This window comes from Cynoglossus semilaevis, chromosome 20 (genome assembly GCF_000523025.1).
Source record: "Cynoglossus semilaevis isolate Cse_v1.0 chromosome 20, Cse_v1.0, whole genome shotgun sequence".
In the NCBI taxonomy this organism is placed as follows: Eukaryota; Metazoa; Chordata; class Actinopteri; order Pleuronectiformes; family Cynoglossidae; genus Cynoglossus; species Cynoglossus semilaevis.
The window spans coordinates 10,430,370-10,454,359 of record NC_024326.1 but is presented as its reverse complement, the minus strand read 5'-3'; the positions used below and the strand labels follow the sequence as shown (position 1 = coordinate 10,454,359).

At 41.5% G+C, this 23,990-nt stretch overlaps 2 protein-coding genes across 10 annotated transcripts in view; both read left to right on the top strand.

The window, feature by feature from the left end:
• The window catches only part of tmem200cb (transmembrane protein 200C, genome duplicate b), a 27,525-nt gene extending 24,134 nt beyond the window's left edge, over nucleotides 1-3,391 (top strand). For both annotated transcript variants that reach the window (XM_025066234.1, XM_008334629.3), the window contains one exon: nucleotides 3,343-3,391. The gene's annotated coding sequence lies outside the window, so the exon portion shown is untranslated. The remainder of the gene's footprint in view (nucleotides 1-3,342) is intronic.
• Nucleotides 1-23,990, top strand: part of epb41l3b (erythrocyte membrane protein band 4.1-like 3b) — a 27,602-nt gene extending 3,612 nt beyond the window's left edge. For 3 of the 8 annotated variants that reach the window (XM_017042486.2, XM_017042485.2, XM_017042487.2), the window contains 24 exons: nucleotides 3,316-3,482; nucleotides 3,844-3,987; nucleotides 4,778-4,882; nucleotides 5,099-5,141; nucleotides 5,243-5,318; nucleotides 5,441-5,659; nucleotides 6,203-6,290; nucleotides 9,041-9,193; nucleotides 9,499-9,596; nucleotides 9,967-10,142; nucleotides 10,486-10,691; nucleotides 11,112-11,690; nucleotides 14,390-14,443; nucleotides 15,360-15,395; nucleotides 16,849-17,034; nucleotides 17,354-17,416; nucleotides 17,771-18,478; nucleotides 19,239-19,271; nucleotides 19,455-19,517; nucleotides 20,343-20,426; nucleotides 20,514-20,612; nucleotides 20,881-20,961; nucleotides 21,199-21,314; nucleotides 22,948-23,990. In XM_017042486.2, coding sequence (XP_016897975.1) covers nucleotides 3,327-3,482; nucleotides 3,844-3,987; nucleotides 4,778-4,882; nucleotides 5,099-5,141; nucleotides 5,243-5,318; nucleotides 5,441-5,659; nucleotides 6,203-6,290; nucleotides 9,041-9,193; nucleotides 9,499-9,596; nucleotides 9,967-10,142; nucleotides 10,486-10,691; nucleotides 11,112-11,690; nucleotides 14,390-14,443; nucleotides 15,360-15,395; nucleotides 16,849-17,034; nucleotides 17,354-17,416; nucleotides 17,771-18,478; nucleotides 19,239-19,271; nucleotides 19,455-19,517; nucleotides 20,343-20,426; nucleotides 20,514-20,612; nucleotides 20,881-20,961; nucleotides 21,199-21,309 — 3,561 coding nt within the window. In that variant the 5' untranslated portion in view covers nucleotides 3,316-3,326 and the 3' untranslated portion in view covers nucleotides 21,310-21,314; nucleotides 22,948-23,990. Of the gene's footprint in view, nucleotides 1-3,315; nucleotides 3,483-3,843; nucleotides 3,988-4,777; nucleotides 4,883-5,098; nucleotides 5,142-5,242; nucleotides 5,319-5,440; nucleotides 5,660-6,202; nucleotides 6,291-9,040; nucleotides 9,194-9,498; nucleotides 9,597-9,966; nucleotides 10,143-10,485; nucleotides 10,692-11,111; nucleotides 11,691-14,389; nucleotides 14,444-15,359; nucleotides 15,396-16,193; nucleotides 16,260-16,848; nucleotides 17,035-17,353; nucleotides 17,417-17,770; nucleotides 18,479-19,238; nucleotides 19,272-19,454; nucleotides 19,518-20,342; nucleotides 20,427-20,513; nucleotides 20,613-20,880; nucleotides 20,962-21,198; nucleotides 21,315-22,947 lie in introns of all 8 variants that reach the window. The other 5 variants (XM_017042488.2, XM_017042491.2, XM_017042492.2 and 2 more) reach the window with 5 other exon arrangements.

Sequence of the window (23,990 nt, the reverse complement as noted above, 5' to 3'; positions counted from 1 at the left end):
GTGTAAATTGAGCTTTTGTTTACCATCATTGAAATGTTAGTTATTTTTCAAGTAACATAGGTAGTGACTTGATGACATCTTCTCAGGCCTCAGGATATGTAGGAGTTTGGATTCATTGCAGATCACAGATAACATTAACATAGCTTCATTATATAGTAAGTTCCACAGCTTTAACTGTATGTGTACATCATGATGAGGATGTCTGTGTTCTCCATTAAAGGCAATACGCTTGGCCTGATGTAGCAGCATAGTAAGAAAACTAGGATTTTTTTTTAGTACATAAGAAAGTGCAGACAAGTCACTTGAGTTGAGATGATAGTAAATTATTTGCACTCAGTGCTGTATCCATAAATGTCCCACAAGTAGGAGCAGTAATGCTAAGAATGTAAACGCAGCACGTTGCAAGGATTCATGACCTCTTCAGTAAAAACACTCCAACAGGACTCATCTTTATTTACCTTCAGCACGTACTGCCGTTCCTAATTTAAACGTTTTAACAAAATAATCATAAAAAATTAGAAAGTTGAATGTATTTGTTTCGGTTAAGTTAATGGCTGACAGTAGTGACATTATTCAGCAGAGCTAGATATATTCTAGATCATATTCCTTTTGACTATTAATTTATTTTTGCAATTGATTTGTGCACTAAAACCCCTCTTGTAAAAAACTAAAATTAAACTCACACCTACTACCTATGTGAAACCATTGTTTATTTTACATCATCAGCATAAAACATGTATCAATAATATTCTCTTGTTGTTTTAAAGACACATCAGTAAAAACTCACTGGGGATCTGGAACCTTTCAGCAGATGTGTCTCATTGAGTTGCACGGTCAGCTTCATGGTATCCTGTTACAGTAGCCAGCAGCTAGGTTTCTGCATGACAGCTGTCATGGCCTTACAGCCATGAGGAGGGGTCACATCATACAGGACACACCCGCCTGCAGTGGACCTGAATGTGTGAAAACGCCAACCATTCCACTCTAAATAACTTTCACAAGGCCCCAGGGAGNGGGGTGAGAGGGGGTGGGGGGTTGGGACCAGCTGCAGTGTACTCTGGCTAATGGTGGTCATTGTCTATTGTGTGTTTTAAAATAGAGATTGGATTTGAGAGGAACACCATTTAGTGTCCGTCATCGATTATGTAGAGGAGAGAGAGCTAAATGCATGTAGGAGTCTTTAGGGCTTTTAGCCCCCGACATAAATATTTCCGGCTTTAAGCTGTCAATTACATCAGTATGTTACTTGATGATTAATTCGAAGTCTGTCCAGTGGCGAGACGAGTGGTAATAAATCACAGGTTTATACTTCAGATAATGTAAAAGTGTAGCATTGATGACGCAGGTGCTCTGAGAGAGGTTTGTTTGTTGCAAAAGCAGAAAATTCAATACATTTTGTCCCTTTTTAAAAATATGTTAATTGTTTCTGTAGGAGCGTACTGTACTTTACATCAAATCAAAAGTCCTTAAATGTCTTTTGGTTTTCTGTATTTAATTGGATATTGATTTCCCAAATGAAAAATCGTACTGTACTTTACATCAAATCAAAAGTTGAAAAGTTGGAGTCTGTTTTGCCTTCGTCACCTAAAATGCTGATTCACACCATCAGGTTTTCTCTCTTTCTTCAGATCTGCTTGCTAAATACGCAGCATGAACTCCTGGTTATCGCCTGACTATAACAACATACACTACTAGAGAGATGAAATATCTGTAATTCAACGCTGTATTCTTTGAAATCTTGAATTTGATCATAAGGTTTTACTGGTGCACCCGTCAACCCAGGGCATTAAATGAATGAATACAGCTTTCTGAATGCATAATGTAGATTCAGCCCAAAGGGGGTCACACACACACACACATACACACACACACACACACACACTAGGCTACTGTGTGGGATGTTGTGAAACCCCGTGAAGAGTGCCTGTCACCACTGACTGAACGTATTCTTCCTCCATTTCTATAGTGTTAAGAAGATGCTTTCTTCTTGTTATACCGTTTTTTGTTTTTTTGTTGTTGTTTTTTTCCCCCCATGGGGCGAAGAGAAGAAAATGTTTAGCAAAAAAACCATAACATAAAGAACTGTTGACATACTGTGTTGTACAGTACTGGTACTTTTACCTCCTTTAGCATCCCTTCCATCGCCCATGTTTTGGTCTTCAAACATTAGTGGATGACCTCAGCTTCTACGGCACTGACTCTGTTGATACATGGGGTCATTGCCCCCACCGCCAGCTGAAAGTAACCAATCCGTCCCTCAATCACCACAGCGTAAACGCTACCCTATAAATAGCGTTAAGGGAAAAGCATGCCCACCACAGAATGACAGGCATTTGTACTACACAGCCCAACTCTCCAGAGAGGACCGGTGTGGCGTCCTACACATGACCTACTACAACAACACCCCCCAGCTTTAATGGCTGAACGCACGGTCAGCAACTGTTTCCCTCCCAAGTGACTCTGCCTCATCTGGCTTTTGTGAAACTGACTATTGAACGTTTCCCGATGTCATAAGCATTTGTCAGTGCTGATGAGAAACTATTTAGAGAGGGAAAAGGTCGTGTCCGATAAAAATACTCCTTGGAACGGCTCAGAAACATGAGATTGTTGTCAGAGGTTTTTGGATGATTCAAACCTCTGGTTCTTTCAGTCACAGCCCAAACATTCAGCATCCAGGCTGAGAAGGAGATGATTGGCTCCTGGGACAGTTGGCCAGCCCATTACAGTTCCACATGTTGAAACAAACAGTTGTTTACACTCACATTCGTGTCCATGGTCAATTTAGAGGGAACAACGAATCTAATCCCGGATGTTTTTAACTGTGGGAGGAAACGGGACTATCTAAAGAGAACCACTCAGTGAGAACATAATTCTCCAAACAGAAGGAACATCAGTTGGGTGGTGAAAACAAAAAAGAAAAAAAAGCAGATGCGAGACGACATCTGACAAGCTTGAGAAACTGTGACAAAGGAGAATAATTCTACCTAAGGATGTTGCTCTGTTTTATCTACTGTTTATATGAGAGGAGGCGACTGGAGATACAAGAAATTGTTAACATGGATAGTTGACAGAAATACAGTAATTCAGCAGACTTGACTCAGCACTGAGAAACCACTGACGCTACAAATGTCAAAAGAGATTTGTGAACATTTAAACTAATCGAGTTCATTTGGTTTTTACCTCAAACATCAAACACTAGGCATTTGCTGCATCTGCTGTTGAATCGGTGCAGATTATAGTTGTGTAAGGAGGTAAAACCTAACCGTTCAGATGACTCATCATTTTCTCCTGTTCTATTTTATTCCCCTTTTCCAGCGTAATACACCATGACAACTGAATCAGGCGCGGACTCAGAGGCTAAGCAGCCGCAGGACAACAAGGAGACGGAGAAGAAGAAAACTAAGGCTGCAGCAGACTCCACTCCACTGCCAGAGCAGCTTCCGGCCGCTGTCGGACACAGCACTCCGGCCAAGAAAGAACAGGTTCGCAGTTTTTCTAGTTACCTTACTAAATTATTTTTGTTCACCTTTTTTTTTTGCTTTTTTATTCTGTACAATGTTATATTTGTCAAGAATTAAAATTTTAAGCAATATGTTCACTTTTAGATTTAGTCTTTTAAAAATGACAATCACTTTTACTACTGAAAAGATCTGTTTTTATGAGAGAGAGAAAAAAAAATGCAGACGCTTCCGGCACTGTTTTTAGTCAAAAATAAAATCAAGGCCAAGTGTCAGTGTATTCTGTTATAGGGTAATGGAAAAGGTAACCCGTTGATCATTCAAGATGACAATGGTTGTCATATTATTATTATATTTTTAATTTGATTTGTGTGCTTTGTCTAAGGAGCACCAGGAAGAGGACCAGACATCCCACAGGTCATCCATCAGTCATCTGTCAAAGTCTCCATTAAGAGGAGTGAAGAAGCCTAAGATCATGCAGTGTAAAGTCACTCTGTTGGACGGCTCTGACTACACACTGGATGTGGAGGTAAGCAGATTAATGGAGGCTGTCGTCGTTTCACTCTGTCAGACAGGTGGTTAATATTAAATGATGCCTTCAGGTCTGTATGGAAATATTACATAAAAGATCTAATTAACCTGCGGTTTTAATATTTGCAATTTAATTGGTAATCGACACAGTGGAGTAGAATATCGATAGTGTATTGTTAAACAAAATATTGCGCCTTTTCAGTCTATTGATGTTTTCTTACACCCCCTAAATCTGTCTTAATACTGTATTTGTTTTTTTGTATATATGAGACAACATAGCCTTAAAAGGTGTCTGTTACATGTGTGTCTTTGTGTGGAGGCTGTCATTAGTACAAATGTTTGCCCTGGAAAGCTGCTTCTCACAGCATCCAGACAAGAGTCGACCGCCATGACTCATCCGCTAATTCTCTCCGGGAGGTTGGGATTATTTTAACAAGGAATTCAAATTGATTCCCTTTAAAATCTGTGTTTGTGTGTTGAGAGTTTAGGTGAAGGTGTAAGGTGACAGTTGTGGTACATTTGTGATGTACTGCTTGTATATCTCTCTTTTTTTTATATATATTGTTACAGAAAATTGTCCCTCTATGGCAAAGCGGCAACAAAATAGTTTACATTTTTGTCCTCTTTTGCTTTGGCATACGAAAAATTATTTTAGACAAGCTTGTTCTAGACACTCATCAAAGGTTTTGGAAGTTTTTAAATATTTCATGATGTGAAAGGTTTTGAAAAATTATACTATCAGTTTGTTGTCAATGTCTTATTAATTTTATTTTATTTTTCTTTTACAGAAAAGAACCAAAGGGCAACTGCTGTTTGACAAAATCTGTGATTCACTCAATTTGCTGGAGAAAGACTACTTTGGAATAACATACAAAGATGTGGAGAACCAAAAGGTATTTTTATTTGAAAGGATTGTGTACAAATGTTTTATGAAATAATCGTCACTATTTCTTTTAAATATATTGTCTCTGTACAAATTGCTGAACACATTCACATTGAGGAATTCAGATTCTTGGAGTTTGGTGCTTTAGATGTTGAAGAATCATTTTCTTTCTTTTCAGAAAATAGAAAGAAAGTTAATAATTATGTAATACTTTGTTTTGCTGCAGAACTGGCTGGACCCTTCGAAGGAACTAAAAAAGCAGGTCAAGAGTAAGTCAAAAATCAGACACAAGCTTAAATTATACTGTCAACAATCATCAGTAACTGACTGAGATGCAGTGACTTAAACATCTTCTATTTTACCTCCTCAGCTGGACCCTGGAACTTTGCATTCAATGTCAAGTTTTACCCTCCAGATCCATCCCAACTTGCAGAGGACATCACAAGGTGAATTCACATTATTTACACACACAAAAAAAGAAGTAAATCACAGTATCACAAAGAAGAACTGCATTTTTAAAATGTTTTGAAAACCCCAGTTTGAGCCACGTCCTCTTGTCCCGGCACAGGTACTATCTGTGTCTTCAGCTGAGAGATGACGTAGTATCCGGTCGCCTGCCCTGCTCCTTTGCCACCCACACAGTTCTGGGCTCTTACACAGTGCAGTCTGAACTGGGGGATTATGACCCCGAAGAGCTGGGCAGCGACTACATCAGCGAGCTGCGCTTTGCGCCCAACCAGACCAAAGAGTTGGAGGAGAAGGTCGTAGAACTCCACAAAACCTACAAGTTAGTCTTTTTTCTCACTTTGTCACCTGGATTTAATCAAAACATAAGGAAATAGAATTAGTTTTACAGAACAATTTGGTTTACATGCCCTTTTGCCATCACCGTCCCTGTGAGCCAGTCAGGGCTCCCTGACCAATGTCAATATTCAGAATGAATTATCTGCTTCAGAAGCATTATGGCTGGAGACATTGGATTTGTGTTTGGCTATAAATGGAACCGACGGCCTGTCTTTTTGTCTGAGCCCCCATTCTCCCTTTGTGTTTGTGTGTAATGTGATGCGATCCTGTCTTGCCCAATGGGTGGAGCAAGTGCCAGAATTAGGTTTTCTCTCAAGGCCATCTCTGCTAAAAATGAGCGCACTCCTGGTGCTCTCTGGTGATTCTTTCAAAGGCATTAATTAAATAAAGCTTTAAAAAAAAAAGCTTTCAGGCAATTAATCAACAGGATTAACCCTCTCATAGATCTCTCAGGCTTTGTTTTAAATAATAATAATATGAACTTGGTTTAATTAATCACTTTGTCTGCTCCGTTCTGTCATATCAGGGGAATGACGCCGGCTGAAGCAGAGATGCACTTCTTGGAAAATGCGAAAAAACTGTCCATGTATGGTGTGGACCTCCACCACGCTAAGGTAATCACCACATTTAAAACATAAATATTTGTATAGTATTAACAGATGTGTTAGGTTCTCTTTCTATTTCATTAGCTCTGCATTATTTTTTTTAAGATCTTCTTTCAGAGTGAGTAGACCGTCTCCATAAAATCCAACCAGACTCGTTCTCTGTCAGCCGTGCTGCTGGAGCTGAGCTAATAAGCCCTAGATTGATTCACAACGTAGTAACGCACATGCTGTCATGCTGTTCATTTCCATCAGTCAGAGTCTAGTGATGGTTTTCATTCTGATGTAATAACTCTAATCTCGTCTCGAGTGAAGCAGCATACTAGAAGAGATTGATTGATGTGCTACGTTGAAATGGTTTTTTATTATACATTCTAACCGTGCCGCGTCAACACTGTCAGTTTCAACCACTACATCGCTGCTTCAGAAGCATCATGGCTCAAATGCGGCTGCTGCATCACGTATTGATGTTCATCGTCTCACCTCTACAGATTAGGTGATAAAATTGGGGGGGTGGGGAGGTATCTGCAGCAAATCTTGACGAATCTTTTTACACGCCTGCCATCCAGATGGGTTGATATGCATCATTACAACAAGGGCTGTAAAAACCTTTCTGCACTGCAAGAGCAGGAGCAGAAGCAGGAGCAGGGCCGCTGGGCGTCATTACAATCGATCCAGTGTTTCCAACATGCTTTTTAGACACTGTGGGGGTTGGGTCTTTGTTTATCTGGCAGTGCCAGGGGGATTCATTCAAGAATATTCTGTCCATAATAAATATTATTCCATCCTTCCGATCAACTTTGAGAGTCAAAAATGGAAACATAAGTTGATATATCTGAGTTTTATTTTATTTTTTAAATGTTTAAATTCCTCTAACATCATGTGTCATATTTGTCTGCACTCAGTTGGTCTTTTAGGAGACACTTTATGCTACTTTTATGTTTTACATCCTTGAAATCATTAGTAACATTCCTCGGTGCTAAAGGTTTGTGCTGGAGCACAGCTGGATTCTTTACACATCTGTTTAACAGCCTTGTTCTGAACATTTGACATCACGTTTATATACAGTACTTATGTAGACTAAAGGGAGTTGTACAGTCTGATGGATGTGTCCCATGTTTTGTTACCGATGACATCAACCCACTTCTAGTGCTTCAGGTATAATGTATAGTAGCTCATGTTCCTTAAGCGCTGTGCAAAGTGAGCATTTGTGCTTAGCTTTTGATTTGTACAAAACAAAGAAGGTGAAATCAGTACGGCTGGTTTTAAATGACATTTTAAGATTTTGGCAGAATAACTTAGTTGTTGAAACAGCCTCTAAATGAGTAGGCAGTAAATGTCTGTGGAAACTGTTCTGTGTGAGAAACAAAAAAAAAAAAGAAAAACAGCAGTTATAGTCTTACTTGATGATGCATGTTTTAGGTCCTGACTGTGGCCTCTGACGGGCTCTTGTCTGTGAGTGCTGCATGTTTGCAGGTGGAATGACAGCAGCTCCTCAGCCCTTGGTCATTCTGTTGTCACTGTCTTCATCACTGTCTGTCGCACATACACCGTTGTGTCACGGCTCTGTTTTCATTACTGAAATAATCTGGCAGTTTGGTCAAATAAAATGAGAGTTTTGCTGTGTGGTCGTCGAGTAAAATAAACCCAGATGTTAAACGTTTTTGTTACCACATTCACATTTTTGAATACCCATCTTTTTAATTAATAATGTGAGGTGAACCAGCACACAGTCCAGCTCGGGCCTTTGTTTGCCAAACTAAAAAAAAAACAAAGTATTAGCCAGTTTTGAACCTGATAGGAAACACCAATCAATCTCAGTCCAGATCTGTCATCAAAAGTGCATTTAAAATTCAACCTGTGTTTGGACATGAATGATGGGAGGGATATTGGCTTTTGTGGATTTGAAATATAGTGTAGGGAGATGACAAGGAGGAGGAGGACGCCACCAGGTTTATACCAAGTACAAATTAAAGCTTTTGCTATTGATACAAGGAAAAATATACACATTAGACCAGCATCCCTCTTTTGTCTTGTCTCCTCTCTCATTAAATGCAAAGATGCTAGGGAGTCTCTATAAATTGTCTCCAGCTGAGGGTGAGGTAAGAGGCTGCATCTCATGTGCCAACCCAAAGTTTGCGTGTTTTTTTTTTGTTTTTTGTTTTGTTTTTTTAATCTTGTGCATGGTTACATACAGACTGGTCATTTTCATCCTCCCACTGTTAAGGCCGATTGCTCTCGGACCAGAACCTTCCTCTGAAACCTTTATCAACGGTTTCACTTGTTCATCTCATGCTTTGTGCAGTGAAGAGATTTTTTATTTTTTTTGTGCTTCATCCACTATTTCCAAAACTTCACTGTGGCTTCTTTATCTACTCTTCACTCAAGTTGTGCCCCTTAAATTACCATTTGACAACACAGCCTGCACAGAGAAGATTAGCGACTGCCTGACTCTACCGTCCACCTGCCTGCTTTACCCTGTCATCATCACACGCTGACTCTGTTCAAGTCCACTTTACCCTGTTTTGCACCAGCTTTTTATGGCCTTCTTTGCATCAACTTTAGAGCTTAAGGAGTAGTTAGTTGACCTGAACAGAAACGTGTCTTATTGTATTCGGCCTTTAATCTTTGAGATCATCCTAAATACGTAAGAGTGAATTTTCTGCCAGTCTATCAGAAAACACACTTTTTAATTCTTTATGTTGTGTGTGTGTTTTTTGTTTGTTTGTTTTTTTTTCTTGGTGCATGTGTGATTTTTCCAGGACTCTGAGGGAGTGGAGATCATGTTGGGAGTCTGTGCCAGTGGCCTTCTTATCTACAGAGACAGATTACGGATCAACAGGTTCGCTTGGCCCAAAATCCTCAAGATTTCCTACAAGAGGAATAATTTCTACATCAAAATCCGCCCAGGCGAGGTGAAGGCAACATTAATTCAATTAGAGTAATAAACACCGTCATGTTTTCTGCCAGCTCAGCTCTGAGCTTTGAAGTACTTTACAATTATTTCCTCTCTGTTTCCAGTGTTGAGCTCATTGCTGGAGCAGCATTTGTTTTCAGCTGAGCAGCTTCTCTGAATTTTAGATAATTCCTAGGGAATAATACATTGACTTCTTCCCACATGAACTATAAAAAAACATCAGTTTATGAAGTGGAAAAAATAAAGTTTAGAACATGAAGCTGTCAAACAAAAACAACTAACAAACTTTATTTTATTTTACAGTTTGAGCAATTTGAAAGCACCATCGGTTTCAAACTTCCAAATCACCGGGCGGCCAAAAGGCTTTGGAAGGTCTGCGTTGAACACCACACGTTTTTCAGGTAAGCAACAGGAAGAAGTTAGAGAGTAACTTTAAAAATTAACCCCAGTTGTAATAAAAAAAACTTCCATGGAAACAATATCTTATTCCACTCAGCAGTGATTAATGATTCATGGTTTAACTGATAGGCACCTGAGATTATTCATTTTTTTTAGATTGTAGCTCATGCCCCTTGGACAGCATGCAAATGTGAGTCGCTTTGTGCTGTTTTAAGCAGAAAAATGTTTCCTGTTTTTTTTTTCTTTCTAAATGCTGATCTCCAGAGTATTTAAATTAGTCAAGTGCTAATTTTTTTTTTTTTTACCACGTGATACTTTAAACCATGTTTGGTTCCCAGTTTGATTAATGAGGGAGTTTGTAACTGTTGACAGGCTTGTATCCCCCGAGGCCCCTCCAAAGAAGTTACTCAGCCTTGGCTCCAAGTTTCGCTACAGCGGCAGAACACAGGCTCAGACCCGCAGGGCAAGCTCTCAAATCATCAGGCCCGCTCCGTTCTTTGAGCGGTCCGCCAGTAAACGCTACACCATGTCCCGCAGCTTAGATGGAGGTAAGAACATGTTCATGTGTTGAATGAGTCGCCACAAAGTCATTTTCTAATTACACTACTTTACATGAGACGAAAAAGACGTAGTGAAAGCAATTACACTTTCAATTTACAATGAAAAATGTCTTTTTCAAACAGGACTTTTAAAAATTCAATTTACAATGAAAAATGTCTTTTTATAAAAAATGAATGCAAACAGGACTTGGAAATTTAGATTAATTTAACTAAAAAAAAATTACTAATTTTTTTGTTGAAGTCAATTTTGTTTTGGAAACAGCTTTTTTTTTCTTTTTCTTTTTTCTTTTTTTAACCCTTATCATTCATCTTTGTCGTCCCTTTGTCTTAGCTCCTATTATGGAGAACCACGAAACTCTGATGAAGGACAGTGCCACTGATGGAGCAGCCAAAGTCTTTGCCAAGGGAGACATTATCACCACGGTGACAACGGAGGAGAAAAAAGGAGAGGAGGAGAAGTCTGAGCAAGAAGATTCTAAGATGGATCAGGAAACACCTGATGCTGCTGCCGTACGGGGGCTGCGACACGACACAAAGGTAAACTGCTGTGCGACCCGTTTGGTCTAGAGGTTTCGCTGTTGTTGTGTCTAAAAGAGGTCATGAAGATAAACACTAGGTTTTCAAAGAAACTGATGCTGTTTCTGAGAGGCTCCTGTAACCCTGTGCTGTAGTCCTTCTCACACCATTTCTATTTTATTTTCCATTCCTAGTAACTTTGTTAACCTAATGGCTGGAGTCAGTTTTCCAGTTGCTTTCAGCTTAACCCTCTGCAGTAGCCTAGACCAAAGTGTTTTCATCTTTTGTGCGCTTTACTAATTAGTTGTGTTTTTTTTTTTTCTTGTCCTTCCTTTGACCCCACACTACCTGTGTGTGCTCATTCACCACTCTTCCTCTTGGCACCCCCCTCCCCCCCCACATGTACACACACATTGTTTCATCCACATCACCTCCTGTCAGTACTCGCCTCATGCATACACAACTGACCCCCTCCGCTCTGAGCTCTCACTCCCTTCATCCCCTGTTACATTAACTAAAGTACGGTCGCGGCGCAGGGAGAATGTGCGTAAACGTGCCTCATCGGTCAGTCCAGCCAAGAGCAGTAACGGGTGCCGCCGCCGACAAGCCCGAGCCGATCGCAAAGCTGCCTTGTTAGAGGAGCAGGCGCTGCTGCTGTCAGCCCGCAAGCAGAGGCTGGAGCAGGGCAAGCGTCGCGGCGGCACACTCTTCTCCTTCTCTCTGCACCTCCCCGATCTGTCCTCCATCCTGGACGAGGACGGCTACATCACCTTCCCCGATCTGTCCGAGATGCGCTTTCTCCCTGAGTGTGCACAACACCTTCTTCCCATTAAGTCACCATCGCTCATCCCGTGCTTCCTCTTCATCTTCTTCTTCCTGCTCTCCACGTCCTTTTCTGTCCCCTACGCCCTCACCCTCTCTTTCCCCCTGGCGCTGTGCCTCTGCTACCTGGAGCCCAAGGCAGCTTCGCTGACCGCCTTCGTAGCCCAGGGCTACAATGACAGTTCAGAGGAAGAGGAGGTGTGTGTGTGTGTGTGTGTGTGTGTGTGTGTGTGTGTGTGTGTGTGTGTGTGTGTGTGTGTGTGTGTGTGTGTGTGTGTGTGTGTGTGTGTGTGTGTGTGTGTGTGTGTGTGTGTGTGTGTGTGTGTGTGTGTGTGTGTGTGTGTGTGTGTGTGTGTGTGTGTGTGTGTGTGTGTGTGTGTGTGTGTGTGTGTGTGTGTGTGTGTGTGTGTGTGTGTGTGTGTGTGTGTGTGTGTGTGTGTGTGTGTGTGTGTGTGTGTGTGTGTGTGTGTGTGTGTGTGTGTGTGTGTGTGTGTGTGTGTGTGTGTGTGTGTGTGTGTGTGTGTGTGTGTGTGTGTGTGTGTGTGTGTGTGTGTGTGTGTGTGTGTGTGTGTGTGTGTGTGTGTGTGTGTGTGTGTGTGTGTGTGTGTGTGTGTGTGTGTGTGTGTGTGTGTGTGTGTGTGTGTGTGTGTGTGTGTGTGTGTGTGTGTGTGTGTGTGTGTGTGTGTGTGTGTGTGTGTGTGTGTGTGTGTGTGTGTGTGTGTGTGTGTGTGTGTGTGTGTGTGTGTGTGTGTGTGTGTGTGTGTGTGTGTGTGTGTGTGTGTGTGTGTGTGTGTGTGTGTGTGTGTGTGTGTGTGTGTGTGTGTGTGTGTGTGTGTGTGTGTGTGTGTGTGTGTGTGTGTGTGTGTGTGTGTGTGTGTGTGTGTGTGTGTGTGTGTGTGTGTGTGTGTGTGTGTGTGTGTGTGTGTGTGTGTGTGTGTGTGTGTGTGTGTGTGTGTGTGTGTGTGTGTGTGTGTGTGTGTGTGTGTGTGTGTGTGTGTGTGTGTGTGTATATGCGCCTTCATGTTACAGTACCTGCCTCTGGCTTAAAATTACAATTTTTCTATAATCCTTAGTACTTTATCCTGTCCTAAATCTGCTGCTCTGCTGTTTCACCAGTTCAGAGCCAACCTAAAGACTGTGTCACTGTGTCCAGTGTCTGTCAGTTCTCCTACTTTCAGAACCTCATCTCTGCCTAGTCACACTGTCATCCCGTAGACTACATGCCCATCAGCATCTTAAGTACAACCAAAAGACCCAGCAAGTCCCATCACTTCATGTTTGCATGGCTTCTGTTTGCATCCGTGCAATCAAAGGGTTGGACACAAAGACATTACCTTTAGTTTATCTGCCACGTGATCAGTTATCCACGCATAACTACCGTCAAATGTAGTCACTCCGTGGAGTGTGCGTATTCAGCACATTCGACATAAAAGTCAGGTTTCCGGCAGTGAGGCTTCGACTTTTTTTGGGCAGACGTTCAGCAGAAGTCTCCCTTTAACCGTTCCTGTAACCCTGAATAATACACGACCTAAAATGTCTCACCCTGCTGTTTATCAATAAACCACATCTGAAGTTATTACGACCAATGAGGTTTAAGTGCTCGTAAAGTTTAAGTGCCGAACTCGTCAGCTGTGTCTGCTGAAGTTGGCTTCATTTTTGGTGATGATGTCGTCGACGATGACCAGCAGTTTCCCTCGTCAGTGTCAGAAAAAGGACGGTCATAATTATGTAACGAGTATAGCTTAACATCAGCATTGTGCTAATTCCAAAACCAAACCAACTTCAAAAATTAAAACACTGTAAATGCACAAGAAACAAACCAACTTGTGGGGTTTCTGACAAATAAGGTTTCTTATGTAAGGTCCAAATGAGGGTTTTTTGAAGGGGTGTCAAATTCTTAAAAACTGGGACGTAGTATTCTCTCTAAAATGTAGACTTTTTTTCATATGGAAACAAACTTTAGTTTTTCGTAAAACACTGACTCTGAAACAACCAAAAATACATTTGAAATATAATTTCGATGCGGGCCAGATTTGGTCCCCGGGCCTGAGTTTGACTCTTGTCGTTTATGGCATTAGCTGCCTGGAATCGTACTCAAAACGTTTGTGTCTAGCCCATCGCATTCAAAGCTTTATCGTAACAGACGCACCTGTATTGAAACAGGCCGCAGCTGCATGGCAACACCCCCACATCGGTCTGAGCTCCACGTCTTTCTGCATTGTCTTGAGCCTGGCTGTCTCACTCGTGCAGAAAAAGTAGCACAAATTAAAGTGGCGATTGTAAATGGAAGCTTTCCTGTAAAGGGCTTTCAGCATTTCAGAGAAATAGCTTGCTGCGTTGTGCCAAGATGTGATATATTCTTCACTAACAACATTTTAAAACGGTGTGTGATGTGATGGAGAGAGAGTCTGTGACACTCACAAACATCCAGATCATCAAGTGTCAACATTCATCGAGTAGGTGGGTCGGAGGGGGGGTAGGAGGGAGGACCTGAAAGTCAGGTTACTGCCTGGTAATCAACAAGTGTTTACCGACTGCACAGAACTAATTGACCATGTCCAAAGACAACCAAGAAAAAGAAAAACGTTTCTTCTGATGCCCGAGTGACTGACCACAGGTTTCAACTTCCTCTGAGTCTGTTTGCTTGCTTGCTTTGTATTTTTATTTATTTTATTTTATTTTTTTGTTGTTGTTATCCTCCTGCTGTCTTTATCCTTTGTCGTCTATTATCGTACCGTGAACTGAATGGAAGACAAAAGTGCATTGACTTTTTTTTTTTTCCACATGTGTATGAGGATGAACTGTGGATTTTCAGTCATTTACAAGTTGGATTCCTGTCGTTTCTTTGTTTTTGTGCTTGCCACTTGGAAACTGTTTGGGTCTGTTTGTAAAAACAGACTGACAGCGAACAAACTGACTTTGCCTTTGATGAAGAGATGACCGCCACCGAGGTCTGTACGCCGGTGAAAATGTCATAATTCAGGCATGAAATGAAGACAGAATAGAAATGATGCTGGATTATTGGGGGCAGTTTGAAACATTTGGAGAGGACCCACTGCATGGTGTCTAAGAATTGCATGCTGTGATGTCTCTTACTGTGCATGGTAATCAATTTATTGAACTCAAACATCACATTCCCTTAATGATGTTTTTTACCAGTCTTAAACTTTGAAACTTTTTGCAAATCCCTCACCATGCATTTACTTGTGCTTAATATCTAGTAAAATATTTATATATTTTTGTCTAGCCAGCTACTTTTTAATTTTAAGGAAAGAGGCAATGAACATGGACACCCTACTATTTATATAGGTGTATACATATATATAAAATTATATATTTGGTTTTAAATTAATGATATGTGTAAATGTACTGTGTTATTTTACCTTCAGAGCTAATCTATTCATACACTACACTGGTTCAAACTACTTTATAATATTAATATAAATATAAGCATTTTAGGTTTAAATATGAATGTAAAAAAAATATTAATGAAAAAAAAAAGAAAATGAACAAACCTATTGCAATAGCATTTCTAGTTGAAGATCTAGGCTAATAATAATAATGACGACTACATTGACTCAGCCCTTTTTTTTAAGTCACAGCCTCAGATTCTAAATCAAATTAAAGCTGTGTGGTTGCATCATTGGTAAATAAAACTTGACCTTTATCTTGAAAAAGCCTGATGATAATTAATGAACATCATACCAGGGGACGGTTTTGCAAACAGTCATTTCCTCTTCTCTCCCTGTCCTTGAATGTCATTTAATCTTAGTCTTTAATTCCTCAGGTTATCACCACTGTACGTCTTCTCTCTGTGTCTCTCTGTGTCTCACACTCTGTGTCCTCTGCCTCTTTACTTGCTGTCAGTCAGAAACAGAGGAGGACTCTGAGATGCGGACTCAGGTACAAAGGGCTCACTTCGTGGCCCCTCGCTCAGTGCATCAGCCCCCCCCCACACACACACTCCCCCACCACCACCACCACCACCACCGGCAGATGCACTGGGCCTTTCAGACTGTAGCCATCAGCCATTACATCTCAGCCCATGGCTTTGACTTTCCTGCTGCTGCTGTTTCCATTGATCTTTCACTGTTTCACCCCACATCAGCTCCACCCATTCTTTCATGCCTGAATATATGTCACAGATGGATGATGTTGCCGTATATATTCAGTTATTTCATGGAAAAGAGCCGCCCTGTGTATAAGCCACAGCCTCTTAAGGTCAATGGATTTAGTATATTGGAAATACATCATACATGTTGCAGTCTGTATTCACGTATGTATATATATTTGTATATATAAAAATTAACATATTTATTTTATGGTTGCTCTAAAAATCCAACTATATTTATGTGCATATATATGTGTATATGTACTGTACATATATATGTGCATCTGTATATGGACAACAATGAAGGAGCTCCTGCCACATTTTGGTATTTTTGCAATAACATAGCGATAATAGTCGGGGCTTTACTTCCATGAAATACAGTACTATAAATCAATTTGCCTCATTTCTCAAGTGTTTTTGTGTGTAAATTGTGTTGTGTTTATATTTTATTTTTGTGATCTGGTGCTGCACCTTTAAGTTTTTTGTTGAGGTTTTTTTTTTTCCTTTCTTGTTGAAGTCAAACCTCCCAGCTCTCTTACCAAGATGAATTCCTCCCTGACTAAAAAATCCTCTCCCCGTCTCCTTCACAGTTTAGTTTCATACAGCGAGTAAAAGGAGACACCGTTTTTATCAGACATAGTAATCTGATGCTCGAGGTTGGTACCAACACGGCGCATGAAACATGCATGTAGCAGTTACGTTATGTTTGAAGGAAACCTAACTGATGAAAGTTCTGAATCAGAGCCTAAAGGTCTAATCTATAATCACGGACATGTCGGCCATGTTTACACTTCTAACAGAGAACCTGCTCTGAGCATTCAACTTTTTTTTTTTTTTTTAAATTGCCACTAGTACTGCAGTAATCTTTACCTCTAATGAGATTTTGGGAGTGTTTTGCTTCACTAAACCTGTGACAGTAAATGTGTGTAAACAATGTGTGCATGATTTTTGTGAAGTTTTAGTATTAGTAAGTTTAGCAGGTACTTAATGCCGACTAAGCATTAATGTAGGACCTGCTGCTTGCTCAGTTATTGTTATTTTGCTACGTCTACCTGCACATACATTATAATGTGTGGATTGCTGCTGAGTCGGTTGTGTCCCAGTCACATCACGTTGGATGATGATGTGACTGGTTCTTTTATTTGCATTTGATATGCCGTTCCGCTTTAAAAAGCATGCCAGTCGGCCCCGACACATTAGCCCCTGCCCTCATTACTGTGTGTCATGGTTGACCGGCCACTGCAGGATACCGAGCCTCCAGTGGAGGTTGTCAAGCATCAGACCAACATCAGTGAATTGAAGCGCTCCTTCCTGGAGACGGACAGCGGCGCAGCAGGCCTGACGGAATGGGAGAAAAGGCTCTCCTCGTCCCCTGCACACTCACCCAGAGCGGATGAAGCACCAATGATAGAACCTCTGGATCTGCAGGATGTAAGATGCAGTCTGCAGCAGACCACATGACTGCACGTGTGTGTGTGTGTGAATCAATGTGACACATAACTTTACTTTTGTTTCAGTATTAACTAATGTTCCACAGTCATTGTCTTGAATTGTGTAACGGCCTCTGAAACTCAGATTATATTATTGAACTTAATACTTGAAGCCTCTGAAAATATTTTTGCTTGAATAATGTTTGACTTAAAAAGAAAGCGGTTTGAAATGTGTCCATTTTGGGTTTTGGGGGTTTTTTTTTCAGTCCATAATGTCAGAGTCCGTGGAAATTACCTTTCCATTTTTTCCTCTTCCACAGAATAAAGATGAGCAGCCAGCAGAGGATGAGACAGAAAAGCCTGTGGAGCCCAAAGCCACCGAGGTAAAAATAAACTCCTGTTCCTTAGCATTAAAAACAACCTTTCATTTTTACACAGTACGTTGTGAAGAACTCTGATATATAGGACCAAGTAAAAAATACATTGGACGTATGATTTAAAAACATGTTTTTTTTGCCTTCACAGTCCTTTACATAAATGCAGGACTTTAGCTGTAGCTATTTCCTGTCTCTCTCTCTCCCTCTCTCTCTCTCTCTCCATCTCTCCATCTTTCCCAGTGTTGTGTGCCTCCTTTCTCTTGTCTATGAATGTTGGTCGAGCTCATTACTGTGGGCTGTTTGTTTCCCTGTCTGTCGACTTGAACAACCCTTTATCAATGTGCCGAGTGTCTCCTCCAGGCAACAGGATATCTGGTGAAATATGTGGTGGATAGTGTCGTAACAGAAGGGGCGACGTCCTCTGGGCCTCGAGGAATTAGTCCGTCAACCACCGTGGACGATGACGTCTTTACAGACGGGACCCTCAGGGAGGTTGAGGGGAAGACTCCCGACTCTGAGGGGTTGATGGTTCGAGTCAGCCCCGGAGCCGTCAGGCAGGAAGTCACACAGGCCATCATTGACAAGAAGGGAACGCTGATCATACTGAAAGAAGAAAAAGTCGACACTGGCGATAAAGAGATAAGTCTTACGGGTGAAAAAGAGGTGTTCGCCCTCCCCAGGGCTGTGGATGCAGAGAAGTTTGATCTCGTGTTGTCGTCTAAAGACAAAGACACTGGTAAAGAAGATGTTTTTGCTTTTGAATCCCACATGACGCTGATCAAGACCGTCGGTCCAAAGACGGACATGAAAGCCGATGACTTGACTCAGATTAAGAGTACCGATTCGCCCAAAAAGGCCATGGCATCTTGGATTTCTGAAGAGACGAAGGCCGGAGCGTCGGAGTTCATTTGTACGACTACATGTGAAATCAAAGAGACAAAGACCAGTGACGGCCCACAGCAAAAGGAAAACCTCTTCAACTTAGAAGGACTCGCTCAGTTCAAACAGCTGAAGACCCACTTAACTCAGAACGCGGTCTTTGACTCATCATCTTCGTCATTAGAAGTGGTACTGTATGAAAATCCAAAGCAACAACATGGTATTGGCTGCCTCCCTCCATGTCTCCATTTGAAGCTTTTAGCCCATTGCCTTCCCTCCAGCAACAGCCAATTTAGCAAAACAACAGTGTAATCCAGCGCAGCGCATGGCTAATGGATTCTAACACCCGATGTTCAGGCTCACACTCGCCAAACTGTCTGTTGCTTTCCGTTCTGCTGCTTCTTTTTGACATCCTTTATATGGATTTTGTTTAAACCAGTTTGTCAACGACTAAAACAGATTTCTTTTTTTCTCTTTTTTTTTTGCCTAAGCTCTTGCCTCCTAAAGCTGACAGAGAAGGTTTTCTGGAACCTTTGGCTCTGCTGCGTCATTCCTTACTTTCTTTTCAGTTTCCTCAAAGCAGTGACTTCATAGCTCTGGCTTGGTGCCACTACTGCAGCTCACCCTGCCTCATCCTCCTCAAACCCCACCCCCCGTCTCTCTAACTCCACAGGGAGAAATGTATGGGTTCACCTGAAAATACATGTCACAGTTCAGTGAACATTTCTTCATATCATATTGGCTGATAGCGACTGCTCGAAATAACAAAATCCTTTCCACAAATTCCTCACTCGACCCCTTCTTTATGACGGTAGTCCATACATATTTCAGAACCTTCCTTTTCCTTCCCCCTCTCCTCCATGTTTTGACAACTTCATCTCCACTTTCCCTTTTGACTGTCCTCTTTTTCTCTCCTTTCTTGTGTCGATCCATCCTTTTGTCCCATCAGTCTACGCTGGGATGGGTTTCCTCCCCCGGAAAGGTGACCACTCCTCTCTTTAATTGTTTACAGTGAAATATCATGACTGACACTGACATTTTTTCTCCATCAGGTCTCATGTGAAAGTACCAGTATGTGCTTTTTGTGATATGATCAAAGCCTATATCCCAGGTGTACCAGTATATGCATATATATATGTAATATATATATGTGTGTCTCTTGCAGACATCAGCAGATTCAGAGCAGAAGGCAGCGGAAACCTCGGTGACAGAGGCAACGCCGGAAAAGGTAAACATTCAAAACAGGCTCCAAAAACCACCGGTTGATTCTGATGCTTGTTTAAAGAAAAAAAAGAATGTCTGTTATTTTTGGCACCTCCATCTCTGCAGAGACAGTTGAACACCTTGCGTCTGTGAAAGTAGAGATGCAGCCAGCAGCAACAAATTTAGGGCTGGATGAGAGTCTCTTTGAAGATTGTGCTGTGCCAGCAGCTGGGAGCAGGGTAAAGAATTATATATGAAGGGGATTAAAATGGTACAAGGGATTGAATGTTGTCAGAACATTGAAGAGTTGCAGCATTTCCTGCTTTTATCAGACGTCCTGAAAAACAAACCTGGAGTCAAAGAACAAAAGGGAAGAGGGAAGAGATGAGATGTGTTTGGAGGAATTAGAAGATGAATGAAGAGATTTAAAGAAAGCAGTTTGACTTTGTCTGTGCAGTTTTTTCCCAAGAGTCAATACGTTGAAGAGAAGGAATTCTGCTTAGGGATATATGATAGGATCAAGGAGATGAAGGAATGTTCTGCAGCAGAAGAGAACACGCTAAAGACCTTTCCAGACCCTCTTGAGAAAAAAAAAAGCATGAGGATGGATGAAATGGAGGGAATAAAGGAGACAGATGAAACTGAAATACTAGCAGAAGAGAGGGGCCAACATGAATCAAACTTGACTTCCTCAGACAGACCCGTTCACCTCCAGTCGTGTCTCAACCGAGGACGAATCACAGGACTCGTCCTCAGCCCTTTGACCTCACCGTCACACTGACCTTGTGCTGTTTTAACCTTCTGATTGTATTTAATAGCAACTGCTTTTTTGTGTCTATTTGCTCTGTAGGATCTTGACGTCAGTGACGCGGCTTCCAAAGAGATGCCTGTAGTTCACACCGAGACCAAAACTATCACCTACGAGTCTGCTGAGGTGACTGTGAACAAACCGTTTGTCATTCTCCGTGTTGATGGGTTTAAGTTGCAACAGCGTCTCATCGTGCGTCTCCTTTATCACCAGGTCGACACTAACGGTGACGTAGACCCCGGGGTGCTGCTGAGTGCTCAGACCATCACCTCGGAAACCACCAGCACCACAACTACCACACACATCACAAAGGTCTGACTGTGTTACAAATGCTATTATTGTTGCTTTTTTATTCTAATTAATTGTATGATTTGTTTGTATATATATTTCATTGGAAATGTCTAATTGAAAGAAACTACTAGGAAACATTTCTTCAAACTAACTACTCACTTTACTTGGTCAAATCTGCATGTGCCGTGTGGAAGAATTCATTTTATGAAGTGAGAACTGGAGAGATTTTTACATACTGATGACAGTGTGATATTTACTGTAGTAACTGTGTCCTTGTTCGGTCAATCAGACTGTGAAAGGAGGAATATCAGAGACAAGAATCGAGAAGAGGATCGTCATCACCGGAGATACAGAAATTGACCATGATGAGGTGTGTTGTCTATTCTATTGTTGAGTTTGTCCAACACTCACATTGGTTTCATTTGGTTTTGGGCTGATAAATAAATACATTTGAATGTCCTTTATACTAAACAGAGCATGTGACGTGTGAAATAGGTGACTTTTTTGACAATCTGGTTTATAATCTATGGCCCTACTCCCTCCCTGCCATCTCCTGTTCTCTGTCTCCCCCTGGCGTTGCTTTCTGGCACTACACCCCATTATTCAGGCCCTGGCTCAGGCCATTAAGGAGGCTAAAGAACAGCATCCTGACATGTCAGTGACCAAAGTAGTGGTACATAAAGAGACAGAGATCACACCAGAGGAAGGGGAGGACTGACCCAGGTAAGACCAAGAGGCCTGAGTCCCAGTTCCGGGATGATGTCTGTTGTCATGTAGCTGGGCTTCTTCTAGTGTGTGCTGCAGTCCATTCTCTGACCTGCTGGTGTCCCACTTGGCACCAGTGCAGATAAAACCCTGCTTGTGCTTAGAGCCAGTGCATTGGCTGTTTTCACCTTCACGCTGCTCCTGCTGCAGGGGCAGAGGTCAACTGGGGCATGCGTGCATGCACAGCAGATAATAGTCTCCTCTGGTCATGACAAGGCTTAAAAACCTTAACACTAATACTGTGTTCACTGTCATGCAATGTTTGGAGGTTGCTTGCAACAGCACCCTCTGGTGGAAAGAAGCTTGAATTAGTGTTTTAAAGAGCCATGACGTTTTTTTTACAATAAAATTACGTGTAAACTGTAACTGTAAAACACAAATAATCCAAAGTGAAATGCCCTTAAAAATAACTGTAAAACACAAATAATCCAAAGTAAAATGCCCTTAAAAATATACATTTGCAGGCGGTCTCTGCGGCTTTTATGTTTTTAACACGTAAAAGACAGAGAAACATTGGATTACATTAGAAAAATGTAAAAATAAAAAGCTGGAAACTAAATACACCAGAGTCCCAGACAGAATCAGCAAAGAATATTTAGGCCAGGAAGTTTCCCAGACAGAATCAGCAAAGAATATTTCTGTCAGTCTGATGTCTGAAATGTTAGAAGTTCATCACATAATCTGACTTGCTGCTCCTCTCGGCTGCATTCTTGCTTTTTCTGTGCAGAAAACAAAAGAGAAAAAAAAATCAGCATTCTTCTTTATGACTGCATCTGAAACAAAAACACATCACACAAGTGCAGCTGTGTTCTGTTTGAACTTGTCTGCTGACACTAATGCCAACATCATGTTGGAGCTGCCAGACTGAGCAGCTTACATCACTGGAACCGCTCAATAAAATATGTATCAGTTCCTCTGATAAAACTTGGTCTGGACGCTACAGTTTGTCCAGTTCACTTACACTCCTCATTTGGCCGAGTCATGTTCTTCCCAGTTGATCTGCTCTAACACGACCCCGGAGGTGCAGGCGGTTGGACGAGCCAGCATGCATGTGTGTACTTGTGGTTACGTGTGAGACCCAGTGGAGGGGGGGGGATGTTGGTCTTTGTTTTCAGCTCGTCTCTGTTCCGCTCGGCCTGGTGTTGGTGTGTGACTCTGTACTGTACCTGTGTGTGTGTGTGTGTGTGTGAAGCCTGTTACACAACAGTGTTTCCGATTGTTTTACTAACGTGATAGAAACTGTTTCGTCTGTGGCTCTAACACTGTAACACTGGAGAGACTGTACACACAGGTTTGTTCACTATTGGCTGTTTTTCCAATGGAAATTGGAATCCATTCCAACAAGGTGTTTTGTTAAGCAAAAACTTAATAATATTTTTTGTATGCAGTAACAGGAACTGTAATTTATTAGTTGCAGTTATGAAAAAAAAAACCTGTGTGTATCCACAGTATCTTGTGTGTTTTTCTTTTTGTTTTGTTTAATTTGTTTTGCTGCATCTGTTTATGGAGGACAATAAAACTACAGTCATGTTTTCTGGCACTGTGTGAACAGATGAGCTCCTCTAACCAACCGTCTGCTCTTCCTCCTCAGGAGTGAAACTGAGGCCCTTTTTTCCTGATTAACTTCCCACAGACCAACATCCACGTCTCCACACGGTAACACCGAGACTCTCCAAAGACTCCTCCCACTTCTGCAGCTCACCGCCGGCCACAGCCATCACCTGCAAAATAAAACAGTGCATTTTTTTGCATGACAAGGACCCAAAGTTGCATAGTCCAATACAGATCATGTCATATCAACTGTTAAAACAAAAAAAAAACAATAGGTCCATGATCCTCCTCCGTGCCGAATCCCTGTGTGCAGCAAGCAAAACTTTTTGTTTCCACTGCCTTATGTCGTTGATGTGTTTTTATGATCACTGAAAAATAATTATTGTAGCAGACGTTTTATTTATGAAATAAAGCCATCACTCCTGAAACTTTAAATCGCCATAGGCTGTATATGTTAGAGTACAAATACTATTTAACCATGCTGTAGAAGTGCCAACCTCATATTTCAGCAAGCATCACTTTCAAGGATTCCTGTGAGGTACGTCACTGCATCCCAATACTGTACATATCAGAGCTTCACTAAGAAAACTGCAATTTATCTGTCACCGTTGATTTTTCTCATGTCTACTTGAAATGTTTTTTTCTGTTTTGGTTTTTTTTTTTTTTCCCCTCCTTTTTAAGATCATTTCAGTGTTTTCTCACTTCTCGTGAACTGATTCCACCTCTGAGGGTCGTCTCTGGCACAGTGGCCAAGGACTGTAGTGATTTCTGTGCGAGGAGTTGGTTTGATGTGCCTGTGCAGGTTGTGAATGTTTACTTTGGACGAGGATGGGCTGCAGCCTTGTGACAGCTTTTGTGCGACTGAGGCGAAGAGGCTCAGTCTGCCCAGCTCTCCCTAAACTAAAATGCAAAAGCCAAAAGAGATCTGTCCCCCCCCCCCCCAACCACACCCTCCTACTAACTTCATCTGCATCATGTCGTCTGTATGCCTCCATCATACTTCCCTGTATCTGAATAACCAAATATTCTTCGTGTACAGCCATGTTTTCCTTAAATGGTCAAATAAAAGTGGCAAACACATCA